At 34.9% G+C, this 15667-nt stretch overlaps 1 protein-coding gene across 1 annotated transcript in view; it reads right to left on the bottom strand.

The window, feature by feature from the left end:
* LOC142351166 (uncharacterized) overlaps positions 1-15667 on the bottom strand; it is a 61524-nt gene that overhangs the window by 11650 nt on the left and 34207 nt on the right. The window contains exons 18-21 of the mRNA XM_075403282.1: positions 5191-5429; positions 4776-4897; positions 2157-2305; positions 1479-1652 (exon numbers count right to left, since the gene is read on the bottom strand). Of these exons, the coding sequence (XP_075259397.1) occupies positions 1479-1652; positions 2157-2305; positions 4776-4897; positions 5191-5429 (684 nt within the window). The remainder of the gene's footprint in view (positions 1-1478; positions 1653-2156; positions 2306-4775; positions 4898-5190; positions 5430-15667) is intronic.

Raw genomic sequence — 15667 nt, 5'->3', positions numbered from 1 at the left:
TTAACTTTGCTGATGAAAACTTTTTTCGTGCTTGGTTATACGTTGTGAGGGATTGCTTCGACCATTTAGTTTCAAAAAAAGTTTTCGAGATTTCTATACTGTTAATATCTGGGTTTCTTTTTGTTGTCATGTCTAAGTAGTCCTTTTATAAGGCAGACTCGTTGATGTTAGGTTGAAGAGAAAACAACAATTTGCATTTCTTACAGGTAACCTCTTTTAATTGTTGAGCCTTGAACAGTGAAATGTCGCAAAATTTTTTGAAGTTTTGGCTCCTTTATGTATTTGTTTTTTTTTTTGTGTGCTCCTGACTTAGTCTCATTATTAGCAGGCCCAATTGGCTTCCTGAGGCATTAATACTTAGTCCATAATTTTTTATTGTAATCCTAAATCTGTTGTGACTATTGAAAATATTTGTTTCCAAAAATATACTTGGGTTTTTGAGCTTCGTTTTTTTAAATAGTTTTTCGGTCGATTTGTAGATCAGTCTCTGTAAACACAATTCACAACCCCGTTACATTGAGGTATAATCTAATCTTTATGACGGTTTTAGTTTCAAAAAATTGTTTCTTTGCTTTGTTACTACTGTTACTACGAGATTTCATAAAATGTTAGATTTTTATACAATTGTACAGTTCAAAGTATTTTTTGGTTTCTTTTTAAATTAAAACATCAGTCGTTAATCCCATTGGCTTTGAGATTTTGCGCAATCGATAATTGGGTAATGAAATGTCTCAATTGCTTCCTATGCAGATGTAAACGAACATTTTAGTGATTTCAGTTGATTTCTAATGACATTTGTAACTGTGAAATTAATTGTTTTCAAAAATGAAAAATTATTTTTAACCTTCGCACCATTTGCTTTTTTTTTCAAATTGTTAACCATTCGCATCGGGGACAGGTCCCATATCTTTTCTAATATAGTGTAGGTTAAATTGTTTTGTTTTGGTTTTTATCTGATTCGAGTTTGATATTGTTATGTTTTTTTTCTTACAGACATCGAGTTTTGGCCGTAATTAATGTGTGCTGTTTGATTTTTATTGTCTTTTCTAGTATTCCTATTATCAACAACTTTCACCGGCCCTCCAGCGTGGCATTATCGTATTTCATTGGTTGTTTATTGAACGATGTGCATGTTTTTGAAAGTTTTCTATCTCTTCATCATTTGGTAGCCAATTGAGTCAAGAATGTGGATGAGCGGGGTCGGAATATTATGTGCGTACGCACATTACCGAGCCTCCTTTTTTCTTTGAAAAATCAATTGAGCAAAGAGGAATACTAAATAAGATATATTGATAAAAAAAATTGATTGAATCGCGTGGTTTTGAACATAATTTGCAACATTTTTTATTTGATAATGTACACACTTTAAATTGAGGCGCGCTGTTTCAAGTATGTCTTAATCTTTTTTCCTTAAGAACCGAAACTCTATAAGAAACTAGCAAACACCCATCAGATTTTTTTCATTCAAAAAGTCTAACCTCTCTTTCATGTTCTCGTTTGTTTGGTCTTGGCTCTCGAGTAACTTCTCCAGCAGTGCTTCGTGTTTAGCCAGAGTGGTCTCAGTCTCAGAGACGGTCCCTGGATCAATTGATGAGTCATCATCATCATCATCATCTTTTACATTCCAGTCTTCGTCATCTGTTTGAGTGTCTCTGAAACCCAAAATTTAACTTCAAACAGTTAAAACTCCTGCATGCTAGCATTCCAAAAAGCTCTTGTTTTCTAATATAATTTTAACACAAATTTTGTGAAGCTCTACGATGAAAAAGTTTCTAAGAAAAACCGAATTGGCGACGATGACCAATTACTAGCGCTTAAAGAGTTTACAGATCCTGAAATTTTATCACAATTTCACGTTTAATCAGTATTAATTAATACTGATTAAAAGTCAAATTGTGATAAAATGTCATGATCTGTAAACTAAGACAAGTAACAAGTTAAGACAAGTTTACTGCTGCAAAAATCCGCACCCTTTCTCTGGTGGCCGCCTTCCCCGAGCATATGAATAGAAAAACTTGCAAGATTCTTTCAAGTGAATTGAAAAACTTGCAAGAATCTTGCAAGCAACTTGGTACCCGTATGCATTCACTTGCAAGTTTTTCAATTCGGCGAGCACTAGGGAAGGAACCCAATAATCGAGGTTTCGCATTCCTTACATGTCACTGCTGGGAATGATGGTCTTGGCGACTTCCTGTTCCATAATTCTCTCTCTTTCCCTTTCTAACTGTCTTTGAAGTTCTAAATTTTTCTCCCTCTCTTGCTCTAACTGTTGATCTCGATCTTGTGCAACAGCTGTGGTTACTACCTGGAACAACAATCCGGTCATTAGTAATACTCTGTGATTTTTATGTACAAAGAAAAATTAAACAAACTAAACAATTAAACAATCGGTAATGTCAGAAAACACAACGTTCCAATGCGTTCAACTTGAAAAGCAACAGAAAGGAGCAGGAATATTTTGCTGCTTGCAGTGCTCATCGAGCGAGAAATTTAGGGGTTTACAATATAGAATTTTTTGTAAATTGTACTTAACTGCAGTTTTCATATTTTTTTCTCAGTTACTTTTGACATTTTCGAGCAAAAGAAGTGAAATTTAATTATTTTGAGTCCAAAACTTTCAGCCCATTTTAAGTTGTTTTTAAGGAATTTTTATCGCACATTGTGATTTTATTTCCGGTTGAGAATCACATATTTTTCTTACCATACGGAGACATGCGATTCCTGTACGCTCTACATAATAATTGATTTTCATGGTTTAGAGCAACTAAGAATTTTTAATTTTACTTGGTTTTCAATTTTAGAGCAACTAAGAAAAAAGAAGAAGAGATGACATGGTTACATAAAAATGACCGAAATGAGTGCTAATTAGATTCTATCTATAGTCATTTGGCAGGTTTATGTCTCTTAATGACAGTATATAGAATTAAATTTTCCTATTAGAATCAATAGAAATAAACATTAGACACCGTAATTCAGACTAATTAGAACACAGTTAAAAAACGAGATACTTAAAATTGGTTTGTATGAGTTTACTTTTTTTCGTTTTTTGATACTAACTCTGTTCATTTTAGAGTGCTGTGCTCAGCAACTGCTGCTTTTAAGTACAGTAAGCAAGCAAGGAAAATAGCCTAGAGAAGTCAAAAAATTTCACCTAAGATGTCAAAAAAGCTGTGAAATTAAGTGAAACAGTTATTCATTAACAAAGTAAAAACCATAGCCGGAAGAATTCCGGATACGATTCGAAGAAAGATGTTGACACTACTCACTTATGTATTGACTTAGTAAAAAGTTCAAACCATAGTCAGGAGCAAATGAACAAAAACGCAGATCCACACTAGATTATAAATGGGTTTATTTCCTGAGAAATTTTTTAATCAATTTTTTTTTTATAAAAATAAAATTTAGTCTCAAAATTCTTTCTCTCGGTAAATTTGAAATTTGTCAAAATTGTTTTTTATGTAGCATTTTTTTGTTTAAATTTATTTTAAAGAAATTTTAATTTACTTCACAGGCAAAAAAGAAACTTAAATTTAAGTTAATGATCGTTATTAAGACACAGCGTGCACAGCAGAAACAAAGCAGGGCCAAATATGTAAAAAGAAAAAAATATGAATTCACAGAAAATTAAATTTTGTTTTTTGGAATCAGAAAAAAAAATTTATTATAACTTATTCAACAAAAACTATCCAAAATGAGCTAGAAAAACCGATTTGCAAAACATTTTCTATTGAAATGCCAAATTTGAATGAGGTAAAGAACCTCAACAATACAGAGATAGTCCCGGAGAGAAAAAATAATCAATTTCAAATGTACATTAAAAAATGCGAGCAACAAGAAATCTCAGTTTTTGTCCCATTTTAAAAATAGTAAACTATTTGAGCCTGCGGGTACCTAATTTCTGGAAAATAACAGCACAAAAAATGTAAATTCAGTCAAGTTTGCACCAGAATATACATAAGCAAATAAAAGCAATAAGCAACTACAATTGACATCAAAAACCATACCCATGACCATCGTTCGAACCCGTGATGCTGCGCGGGAGCAATCTGTAAATTCTTTCAGACTTTTAAACCATCTATTGCATTAAAGGACTATGTTCTGATGCTTTTGCGGGCCCACTATTAACATTTAAAGCAACCAAAATCAATTTGCCAAAAATGCTTAAAATGATATTAAAATCCGAAAGATGATTGAAAAATGTCCAGATCAGCTCAAAGTCGTTTTGAGCAATAAAAAAGTGTAAATTGCTGTCAAAGCAACATTATTGTCCTTAATACTTGCTAATGAAACAACTAAACATTTAAAGCAAACATCATGGGTTATAATGCAAGGCAAAGAGAAAGTGTTTCAAAAACACTTGGTGAACAAAAATGTAGCTCACCTGGAGAATTTTTTCCACACCTTAGACTCTCGCCCTCTCGAAAACAGCAGTATGAACAGATAACCATTCTGTCACAACTCTTCAAGTTTTTCAGAAGATAAACAAGAGTTAATTTTTCACGCTTTTTTTCTGCTTCAATATAATATAATTTAATATTATTTCTGCTAAAATATATTTAATAGCAATATTATTTAATAGCAAAATATATTTAAAAAGATACTTTTCCAATACTATACTCTTCTTCGACTCGTAAAATTAGCGCGTCTAGATGATAGCCGTTCAAGAAGACGACAACGGCTGTTATAAAGTATCCTCCTAGCGGCGGAAACCCCCTTGTATTGTACGCAAAACTGCCCGGCTAATGAGATTTGAATTTTATTCTTGATCAAGATACCTGGTCATCGTCTGTTCGTGGACTACTGACGTTGTTGGCATTGAGAGATCTTTTGAACTCCTCCACGTTGACTGGAACCAGGATTGGTTGTCCGTTCTTGTCATAGAGAGCCGAGTACATTCCTAAGGAGAATAATTTTTGCATTATTTCAAACATAAAGCTCAGAAAACTCTCCAAAAATGCGCCTCCTCGCTTTTTTATTTGTCATTTTGTTAAACATCTCGGAACTAAAAACTTGATCTCTTCCGGTTTGTACTAGCTTATTTACTGAGGATACCATTTTTTCGAGAAAATGAATTGATCGCTTCTTCGTTTTTGATCATTTCGGCTATTGGATAATACATCAATTTTTTCCCTATAACGCCTCAAAAAATTTCTTCTAATTTTCTTGAAAATGAATGAAATTTTGACTTACCACTGTTCAGGACGTTGTTAGAATTCGGAGGCGCAGGTGCTGCATGGTTGCCCTTTTCATCAACCGCGATTGAGGCAGGGGATACCAGAGTGGTCGGAGGGGGAGTTGCAACTCGGGTTGTCTGAGGAGCGGGCTCCTGAACAAATCTACTGTCCCTTACGTCCCTGTCAGTTGGGGTTCTCTCTGAATCTGAAGAACTGAGGTGTGACTCTTCTGTCATTGCAGCAACGCCTATCGATCTGAAATGCGTATGTTGATCGTGTTAACTTTTTAAGGCCTCAGCAGGCGCAACTACTGTGAAAATGGACCAGTATTTGACTCGAACCAGCATCTCTTACTTGGAAACCTAGTGTGTTGACCGTAATACCAACTGGTCTCGAAGTTGCCCGTCTCTTAACCCATTATCTTGTTCTTTTTTGTTGCTCAAGGTTTCCTCTCTCTGGCCATCTCTCTATACGTTGAATAAGTAGAGCTTCTTAGCAAGCTATAGCAATGCTTATCTTAAGCAGTTTTTATATCACGTTTTCTTCCTCTTCGGACCTTATTTTATTTGAAACTCCTTCAGGAAATACAGTATGGTACCAAAAAGCAACGTACACCTAGCGAATTCTTAATAGTCCCACAGACATCAAATAATAGAACATTTTGAGTTCTATTTTGAGAGCATTTTGAGAACATTTTAACAGAACAAGTTCAGTTCTAGCATCACTTCATAACGGTTTTTGCTTTTTAAGAATCATGTAGAGGGTTTGGATAGTTTTCACAAAAGTTTCTCACGAAATCTAAGTTAACTTTCTGACACGTTTTCTTCCAAATTTTCCCCTGAGAACTATCTATTTTCGCAATCGTTGCTTCAAAATTGCTCATAAAATTTCAACTGGATTCAGATTGAGCCTATTTATTGACCATTCCGGTACTTCTCAATCTTTTTCGTTGATATCAAATTTGGCTGGGCTGCTACAGATCACACAATACGGGATCTCTTTATGTATGCCAGTCAAACTTGACAAAAGATATAACAAATCGAGGGCAAAGATCTATGCCTAAGACCTGTCTGTGCTATAAGTCTCAATTTAAAATTGTTGGGGAGCTGAAAAGTTCAAATAATTAAATAGATAGTTTAAATGAACAAGCTTACACTGAGCAGTATTTAACCGGGTTGAGCTGTTACTTGATTGTGTTGTTGTTAAGTGAGTGCGTCGTTGAAACTTCTTCAAGTCGGTTTCTCGTAAGAATGTTCTGTTTGAAAAATAGAAAATGTTCTTCTAAGTTAGAAAACTTTTATATAATTTCTTCTCTGTTTGAATTTTGAAATTTATTTTGTAGGAAAAATAAAGCAGTTGTCTGCTGCTCGTCGTTGGCTCTGTTATTTGTCTCTCTAATTTTATTCCGTCCCACTTCGCTGAGAGAAACAATAAATTCCTCTCAGCTCCGTTTGGGCCGATAGGGAGCTAATCAAAAACTCACGTTCATAGTGAGGTGCTTCTTAATTTTCCTAGTGGCCGAGAAGGCAAGAGAATTAACTCTTTTTTATCTCACGGAAAAATTATTGAAACTCCAAAAAAATAATAAAAATCTAAAAAGGTGAGAGCATCAAATATTGATTTCGTAGGCGCCTTTTTTCTGCTTTTCCCCTCTTCTAAAACCGCAACAATTATGGTTTTCTTGGGGGCTTTTTATGAGACTCTATTGTCTTTCCCCTGAAGCAATCTGCTTCATCCTTATTGAACTTGGGGGGAAAGATCTGCATTGCAACTGTCAAAAGCAGAAGTAATTTAAATCAAAAGAAACTGTGGTTTTACAGGCCGCCTACGTTCAACAACGTACATTTTCTGTCCTGGATATAAGCGAGGAGATCCAGGCCTAAAGTTGTGTTATTTAAATAAATCGAACCGAGTTGTTTGAATTTTTGTGTACTGGTAGTCTTAATAAGCGTTAGTTTGTTTAGCGCGCGGCGAAAGAATGGTTAATTAGCGCCTAAATACGTTCGCTCTAATGCGGGATTAATTATCCGTTCATTGGTAACGGCTCTCGTAATACTACAGCTCACCCCGATTTTAAGATAGAAAAGAAAATGATTAAAAGAAAGAAATATACTGCATCGTATTTGATTTTATTGCACTTGGGACATATGAATGAGTTACTACAAGTTCAGACAGTTTATAAAATTAATCGCAAAGGGCGATAATGGTATGCTATAAAACTAATCGCAAAGGGCGATAATGTTGTGCTATATTAATTAAAAAATTCTGGAGACAAAATGACTGGGCTTGGCATCGTACTGTTACCATCGTCTTCGATCAAAAGAACCTCTTGTATATCGTCCTCAGTTGGATCGTCCATATCCATTGACTGTCGCTTTTTGTGCTTTTTAACCCTCCTTTTGAGCTCGGAAAATTTGTCTTTTGTTCTTCGTTTTCCTTCATTAATTGTGTTATTTTCTTTCCTAGCTCCAGATTCTTTTCTCCAAGTTTTTTGTTGGCGTTTGTTATTTCTAGATGTTTCAAGGAGAACGTTTTTAACATAGTTTGTGCATTCGATTTGCTGGTTTTTTGGTTTGGAATCGATGGGCAACGACATATTGGCGCCGCCAATAGTCGTTAGGTAGTTGCTTCTCCTCAGGTGGTTTCTGTGATTCCATTTTCAGTTGTTCAAATTTCAGTTGCACTTCTTGCAACTCTGTTTCCTTTTCAAATATTTCCTGCCTGAATGTGGTGTTTTCCTCTATTAAACTATTGGTGTTGATTTTTGATAGTTCTGGCATCTCGACAGGAAAAGCGGAAATGGCATCGTAGGGGACTTCAATATATGCGTCGAGCATGTTATTCCTAAGGGTATAAGTGCCCTTCTTAGGGTCGCGATTATTGATTCTCCATTTGTTGTTTTCTGCGGGAAGCGAGAAGGTTTTCAGAACTGGAAGCTTTTCGCTGTTGACTAGTATCTGTTGATGTCCATTTGACTGGATGGTGTTTATTTTATTAGCAACCTCAAATTTGTTGTAGTTTGGTTTCAGGAAATAGAGGAGGGTGTTAACGTATCTCGGGTTTTCTTTATTCCTGTTCTCTTCTCGCGGTTTCTGCAGTTTCAAACATTCTGAGGGTATTTTCCTGATAGCGTCGGGAACGAGATCTTCAATGTTGTTCATCTTAATAATTTTGTTTTTGTGATTGCTAATTTGTTGGGTTGGGAATTGTCTCTTTCTGCTAACTTGCCAGTTGTTTTCGGGATCATATTGACTGGAAGTTGATGGAGATGCAATAGTTGTAGTAACTTGTTGTGTGTTCTGGGGTTTAAATGGAGGCTTTGAGAAAATAGGAGGCTGAGAAGAGTGGGTTTGTGTTTGTTCTTGTTGTGTTGTCACTTGTGTATGTTGACTGGGGATTACTACGCTTGCGAGTGTGGGTCTGGTAGTCATTGTGAGTGTTTCCTTGTGGATGATCTAAAATGTTTTGATTTTGGTTAGCCTGTGTCATCAATATCACACATTATGGCTTCTTTTCAAGTTTGCAATAGTATTGCTAATATAAAAAAGTATTCTATTGTAAAAAAATGTTTTTTTAAGGTTTTGCTGCTAACTGCTTGACTTAAAAATTTTAATTCTAAATGAATTTGTTATTAAAGTTTAGTAGAAAAGTTTTTGTTTTGCTAAATGCAAAGTTAACTTTAATAAAGGGAGGGGGGCAATAATAAAAAATTTTTTATACTTATGCCAGGCGGGCAGCCCTGGCGCAAGTACGTCTTTCTCCGCTGCCCGGAGGTGTGAGTCTTGGGGCGTGCGTCACACTAACACGGCTGCAACCACCCGTGCAGCTGGGGAGACAACCTTGCTGAGTTGAAAGAAAGAAATTTTCCGGGTCATTTTTGGAATTTTCAGTTATCGTGTTAGTGTTCTGAATTATTTAGGTTCAAAAGCCAGGGGGAAGGCTGGAGAAAGCTGAGGTAACCCCTTCCCGAGGAAAAGTTAAAAGAGAGAAAAAAAGATCGTTTGTACTTGAGTTGTTTTTGGTTTATTAGACAACGTCGTCTAAAAAAAATTTTTGCAAATGGGACATTCTGTCAGCTTATTTATGCACACCCGACAGAATCGGTGTTTGTCATGTTGGGAAAAATGTGGATGTTTCGTTACTCCTAATTCTGTTTTCATTTTTTTTGCATAAATTACAATGAAAGTAGGATGTGATCAGGACGGGAAGACAAGGTCGAAGACAAATGGGACATTTGGGGTCTGTGTATGTTTTAAAAAGTGCCTTTCTGCAAGGAATACATCAATAGTGAGGATTTTCTCTGGGAAATTGCTTATGTAGTTTTTCTACAATAACGGGTTTCCGTGAACATATGGGGCAGATAATGTCCTTATGGGGATAGAACCAACGGAAACCGTCGAATAGGGATTGTGAAAGACCCATCGAGTGACTGTTCTCTTATTTTCCTTAGATAGAAACAGGAAAACTTTTGAGAAACTACAGTAGGATGAGATTAATGAGGAACGATATGGCAAGCAGGGTAATTAGGATTAGGATAAATTTTTTTGTGGATAGGTCTAGATTGGTTATTTTCAGTATCTGGAGAAAATTTGGCGAATTGCGGAAAGGAGGTAGTTATTAATAAAAAGGGATATTGCCAATGCGCATAAGAGAACAAATAGAAGAATAAACAATGTTATAGGTTGCATTTTGTCAATTCAATGAGTAGTGCAGAACTAGGGTGAAGGAGGTGACTTGCTCCTGGTAAAAACTGAGTTGAATTAGGGATATCGATTGGATTAAAAATAAAACTAGGGAAAGAAGTAAAATTTTGGATGTTCTTGGACGCATTTTAGATTATGTGATTGTTTTTTCGCAACGAGGGCATAATTTATAATCTTCTACGCAAAATTTACAAAAGTTGACGGGCTCATGATTACTGTGATGAAACGTTTTTGCAATAGAATATTGAAATCTTGTTTGTTTGCAAATATCACATTGAAACCAGTTAAAGATTGAAAAGATAACATTAAATTTAGAGCATTTAGGACAAAAATCATAGCCCATATCTTTTATAACATATTGGTAACAGAGCAGACACATTACGTGGGGTAGTTCGTTAGGGGGGTTCTCGTGTAATTTCTTGAAAACAATTGTTTCAGGTCTGCAGCATAAACAAATTAATGAGACCGGTTTGGATTCTATAGTATTGGTTTCTTTGTCAGTTGTATTCATTTTTGAAAGATTGTTATTGGAAGGAATTATGGGACTGGCACGGTTGGAGGATTTGTTTGTCGATTATTTTGGGATTTAATTGTTTGGTCTATTACTAATATAATTATGAACATCAAAAAGTTAAAAGGAATACTTACAACTACGAGGAAAACGGTTAAGACGAAGGAGAAGGCTGCTGCAATAATCATAAGGTCCATTAATAAAAAATCAAGTAATGTGGGGATAAACATTTTGGATAGTTTGTGAACGAAGTTTTGAATTGAGGATTTTACCACGGGTTGTTTGGGTCAATTGTTTGTTTGCATAAAGGGCATTTAGTAGTTGTGAAAGTCATACACTGCAAACAAATTGATTTTTTAGGGTGTAGGCTTTTGAAGTGGCTGTGGCAAGTGGATAACTTTTTGATTTCTTGACAAGAATCACACTGGAAATAATGGCAATGACTGATTGTATAAATAGGAGTTACGCAAATGGGGCATTTAGGTTGATTCCAATATTTAAATAATTGATTTCTACAGGGAATGCAAGCAAAATGGGGGGGGGGGGTTGACCGTTTGGGTTTTTGTGCAATTTTTTAAATTGACGACAAGGGAGGTAACAAATAGGACATTCGATTTTTGGGGTTGAGTCAATTTGTGGTTGCTGAGATAATATTTTCAAAATGTTTCCCATTATATGGATAAATCAGAGAGATCTGGGTATGCGACTCCTAATCCATGGCGTTCAAGTTCGTTGGGGATGGTTACATTTAGATCTGCAATAGCAAAAAAGAAATTCCAGTGTTTCTCGTTTGGATAGATGTAATAATGATTAATGGTACCTGTGCTTGGGAACATATAAGTTATTTTGATACATGCTTTATATTGTATAAAACAGATAGTAAACCATCTTTCTGCTTTAACAATTTTAACTTTTTCCTTACCAATGAACAAAATCATTTTATTTTTAACAATTTCGAAAGAAATGAGGGGAAAAGAACAAATTGATCAGAAAAAAAGGATAGGAATAATGAGCATGGGAGAAAATTATTTTTTTTTTGGGGAGAGAAAGTTGTAATAAACAAATTACTTTACTGAAGAGCGCCCAAGTTGACTGGGAAGTGCTCTTCGATATCAATGAGTGCAAGAAAGAATTCCCAGTGCATCATTCCCATGGTGACTCGAGTAGAACCCTCACATCCACGCTCGTAGTCTGTATAGTGTATAATTATACAGGGTTTAATCTCTGCTGTGGAAGTTTCAATGAAAGATTGCTCGAGGGACTCTACTTTGACTAGGCGCTCACCAAAGTGGAAGAGCATTATAGAAGATCTAAATTAAAAGGGATTTTAGAACCATTTAAAGCTTGGGATATATTTATAAAGAATGTCCAATAGGGGGAAGATGGTGTTAAGGTAATGGTTCCATCAGTCCAAGTGTTTAAATATTCAAAAAGGAGTATTAGTTGTGGGATTACTCTGTTGCTTTTTGTCGTGACAAATGATTTTTCAAAAAAATGTATTTGTATAAGGCAGTTTTGGTATGAGAATATCATTGCTGCTTTTAATTGTTAATAGTTTCCAACTCTTTAAGGATTGAATCGTTTTGGCAAGAATCAGTTTTTGGGCAATCAAAATAAAAATTGTGAGGTACACAGTTTGGATTTTCTAGAATAAATAGGAAGAATTTCCAATGAACTGAGAGAGGATTAATACTTATTAAACAAATTTTTTCAATTTGGATTTCTTTGAGCGTTACTAGCATAGTAGGTACAGGAGTTGGGTATGCATCAAAAGATCGTTGAATTTTTTGTAACTCTACAAATTTATTGTTAACTGCAAATATTATAGTTTAGAATGATACCTAAGCAATGTAGATTGGATGTTGTACTTGAAATACCGAGTTCTCTTTGAATGCTAGAAAAATGGTGAATTCGGCGAACTGAGGATGAGTAATGAAAATAGTTAAAATTCTGTAAATATTTGTCATGGGTTTTTTTGCGAAAGTCAGTATACTTATAGCGGAAACATAGTATACGGCTAATAGCTCAAAATTTTGGTTTCCGATTCTGATTTGTAAGTTTCTATTAGTTAAATGAATCATGTTGCTGATCTAGCTCATTTGGCAAACTATTAGGGTCGAATTGTGCTAAATATACGAAATATTTCCAATACAACGAATGAGGGGTTAAAATCACAGTCTCGTTTTCCCAAGTGTCCCAAAACTCAAAATTTATAACAATTTGAGGGAAAATGTCTCCGTGTTGTTCTTCAAAGGTTTTCTTTATTTGATAAATTGTAACAAGTCTATCTTGAAACAAAAAGTACATCAATAGAAGCGTTTTAGTTGTTAATTAACTTAGTGTTCTTCATTTCAAAATAGGTATTAAAATAAATTTTAAAAAAAGGATAAAAGGAGTGTCAATTATTTCTGAAAACAGGATTATTGACAACGATTGTTATTTATAGATAATATATCAATCGGATTCACTGTAGTAAAATTGGAGTAGGGGGAGAGTGCAGGCAATAGCTAGATGAACATAGTTGGGATTACATAGTTGAAACTGGATTATAAGAAATAAAAAGAAAGAAAGAAATTCATACATGTCTCTCAATGTTGAACTTACAAGAGAATTCAAAATCTAGTAATGTTTTTCTTCAGGTGCTTTGAAACAATTTCGTATTCGATTCCAATGTTTACAAAAGTAATTGTGTTATCAATCAGGGCTCTTAACAATGAGAACTATTGAAAATTTGAATGTGGTACATCCAGATCAATGATGTTACTGAAGTAGAAAGATGCAACTCTAATAGTTACAGTAGTTTTCAAGGCGGAAATACTTGATGATAATAATTGTCCGGTGTATTGTCCTAATCGAATGAATAAAGCGTTAGGCTGTTTTTTGAATTTGGGCTGCATAACATAGCATCCTTGAGGTGTATCTAAACAAGATATTAACTAACTTACAGAGTCTAATATAAATAATTTTTATTATTTTTGAGACAAATTATTTTTTTTATAAAAAGGATGATTTTTAGTCACAGCTTTAAGGAGGTGCCACCACACTTCGAATGGTTGCATCATTTTGTGGTTGTGGTTGATGTGACGCCAGATTTGGGTATTCTGCTTTATTATTTTCTGTATGACAATGCTCATCAATTTTATTTTCTCTTGGTTGATCCTCAACGCATTTGTAGGTTTTTTCTATTGTGCTGTAAGGTTGATAATTACTAAGCGGTAAGAAATGATTGTTGTTCTGTGGGGCCGACGGTTTGGTTTCGTTAGAGAATACCGGTGTAAAGAACGATAAGATACAAAGATTATATGTTGCTCCTAATAGAATTTTCCAAAAACCCATTGTTTTGTTTGATATTTTGTGGATTTCGAACGCTCTTATGCTTGTTACGATTACATCAGTTAAGAATTTTATGCACAAGAAACAAGCAAAATAAACTCCAATTTTTTCCAGATAAAAAGTGATGATTCCAAAAGTGCCTTTGAACTGGTCTGTAAAAAATGTAGGTGAAAGAAGAGAATCTAGATAAATTTGTCTGTTAATTCCCATTGCTGACGCATAGATATCTTTTTGAGAATAGTCTATGCTTCTTCCTTCTAGAACTTCTCTTGAAATTTTTGTCAAATAGAATTTGAAGCTTCCGAATGCAAGATATTGTCCCAAAACGATTTAAGCTGATTTGGTGTGTAAATTCCGGCACGCTGTGATTCGTAAACGGTAAATTTTGGAATAGAACTAATAACTCTTGAAGAGAATATTTTTGGCGGTTGTAAAGGAACAGGTGCTGGCATCAAATGGTACCATGAATTTTCATTATCAATATCTAATTGGTAGGCATTTTTGTAGCCTCCAACACAATCTACTTCGTTTGCAAAAGGGTAGGTTTGTCGAGTAATTGGGTCGACGAACATTGTCCTACCATCATAATGAATAGGAATTCTATCATAACAGTGTTCAAGAGCCTGAAGTGGTGAGGTTCCTTTTGGACAGTGGTACAGCCAACCTATGCTACCATCTGTGTCTAAGAACATCGAGCGGTTGCCGGTTAACATATATCCAGCTAAACGATTGTTTTGGATAGCCTGCATTAGTATCATTTGTTTTTGAGTTCGATCAAGTTCGCATTGCTCTATGACCAAACCTTTCCATGCTTTTTTTGATTTGCATGTAATTATGATATATGACAAAATCCATTTTTACCGCAAGGTTAAGATCATAGTCTAACTTGTCTTTGTCTAAGTGTTCCCATGGAACAAAACCATTGTCGGATGTTCGGATCTGTTCATCTGAAGGCTTCCTATTAAACCCATTTACACTTAGGCTATTGTCAGGTTCAACACGAAGTTTACGAAAAAATTGTTGAGTTTTTGTTTTATTAGGTTTGCCAGTCTTCATATTAAATCCGCCTTTATAAGAAACATATAAAGAATCTAAATTTGTTCTGTAAATAAATTCTGGTTTTCCACACACCTTTTCTTTTTCATCAATTACTCTAAATTTTATGTCCATTTCAGCAGGAGAATACGTTCCTGGTCCTTCATAGGGCGTCTCCGGTTTTTCATCACTCACTATGAAATACTGTACGTTACCAAGTTCGTTTTCATGTTTAAGCATTTTAGCATTTTGTGAAAATCTTTTAGTAACTATACAATTTTCCGGTGCCTCCCAATTGTATGCAAAGGGGTCGAGTGATGTCGAATGACAACCTCCTTCTGAGAGGGCACAAGGAAGTTTTAGTCCTTGACTGTTATAGACAGTTCTGTCATTAAGATCAATATCGAGTACAGTTTCTTGCATCAGGGTTTCAAAAGAGAAGTGTTTAATTTGACCACGATTATCACAAGATGTTGATGAATCACCTTCAAGATCAACTCCCTGGTTTTTATAGGAGACAGTTTTTATTCCATGTTTTATGTCAATTTCCATGTCATCATCGTCAAATTCGGTAACAGTATTTTTTCCAGTTTTATTAGCATTTAGGCATTGTTCGGGTGAAACAATAATATCGTATGTTATTATTGGAGCGTTGTGTACAATTGATGAATGGGAAAACATACCACAATTATAACGAATGAGCATTGCAGTGACTTTGCACATAAGAGCTTTAACAAAGGTCCGATAAGACCGTTGATAAAGTGTTACATGTGTATCAACCATCTGAATGTTTTCTGGTGTAATTTTGCGAGGAGAAACTTGTGTTAAAGCATACATTTTATTTTCTTTCATTTTAGAACAGTCATAATGAATGACCCTAAGTTTGTTAGATACGTCATTAATATCCTCAA

Source organism: Convolutriloba macropyga, chromosome 12 (genome assembly GCF_964194025.1).
Source record: "Convolutriloba macropyga chromosome 12, txConMacr16.3, whole genome shotgun sequence".
In the NCBI taxonomy this organism is placed as follows: domain Eukaryota; kingdom Metazoa; phylum Xenacoelomorpha; order Acoela; family Convolutidae; genus Convolutriloba; species Convolutriloba macropyga.
The sequence above is the reverse complement of the archived record's forward strand: the minus strand, read 5'-3'. Positions and strand labels throughout refer to the sequence as shown.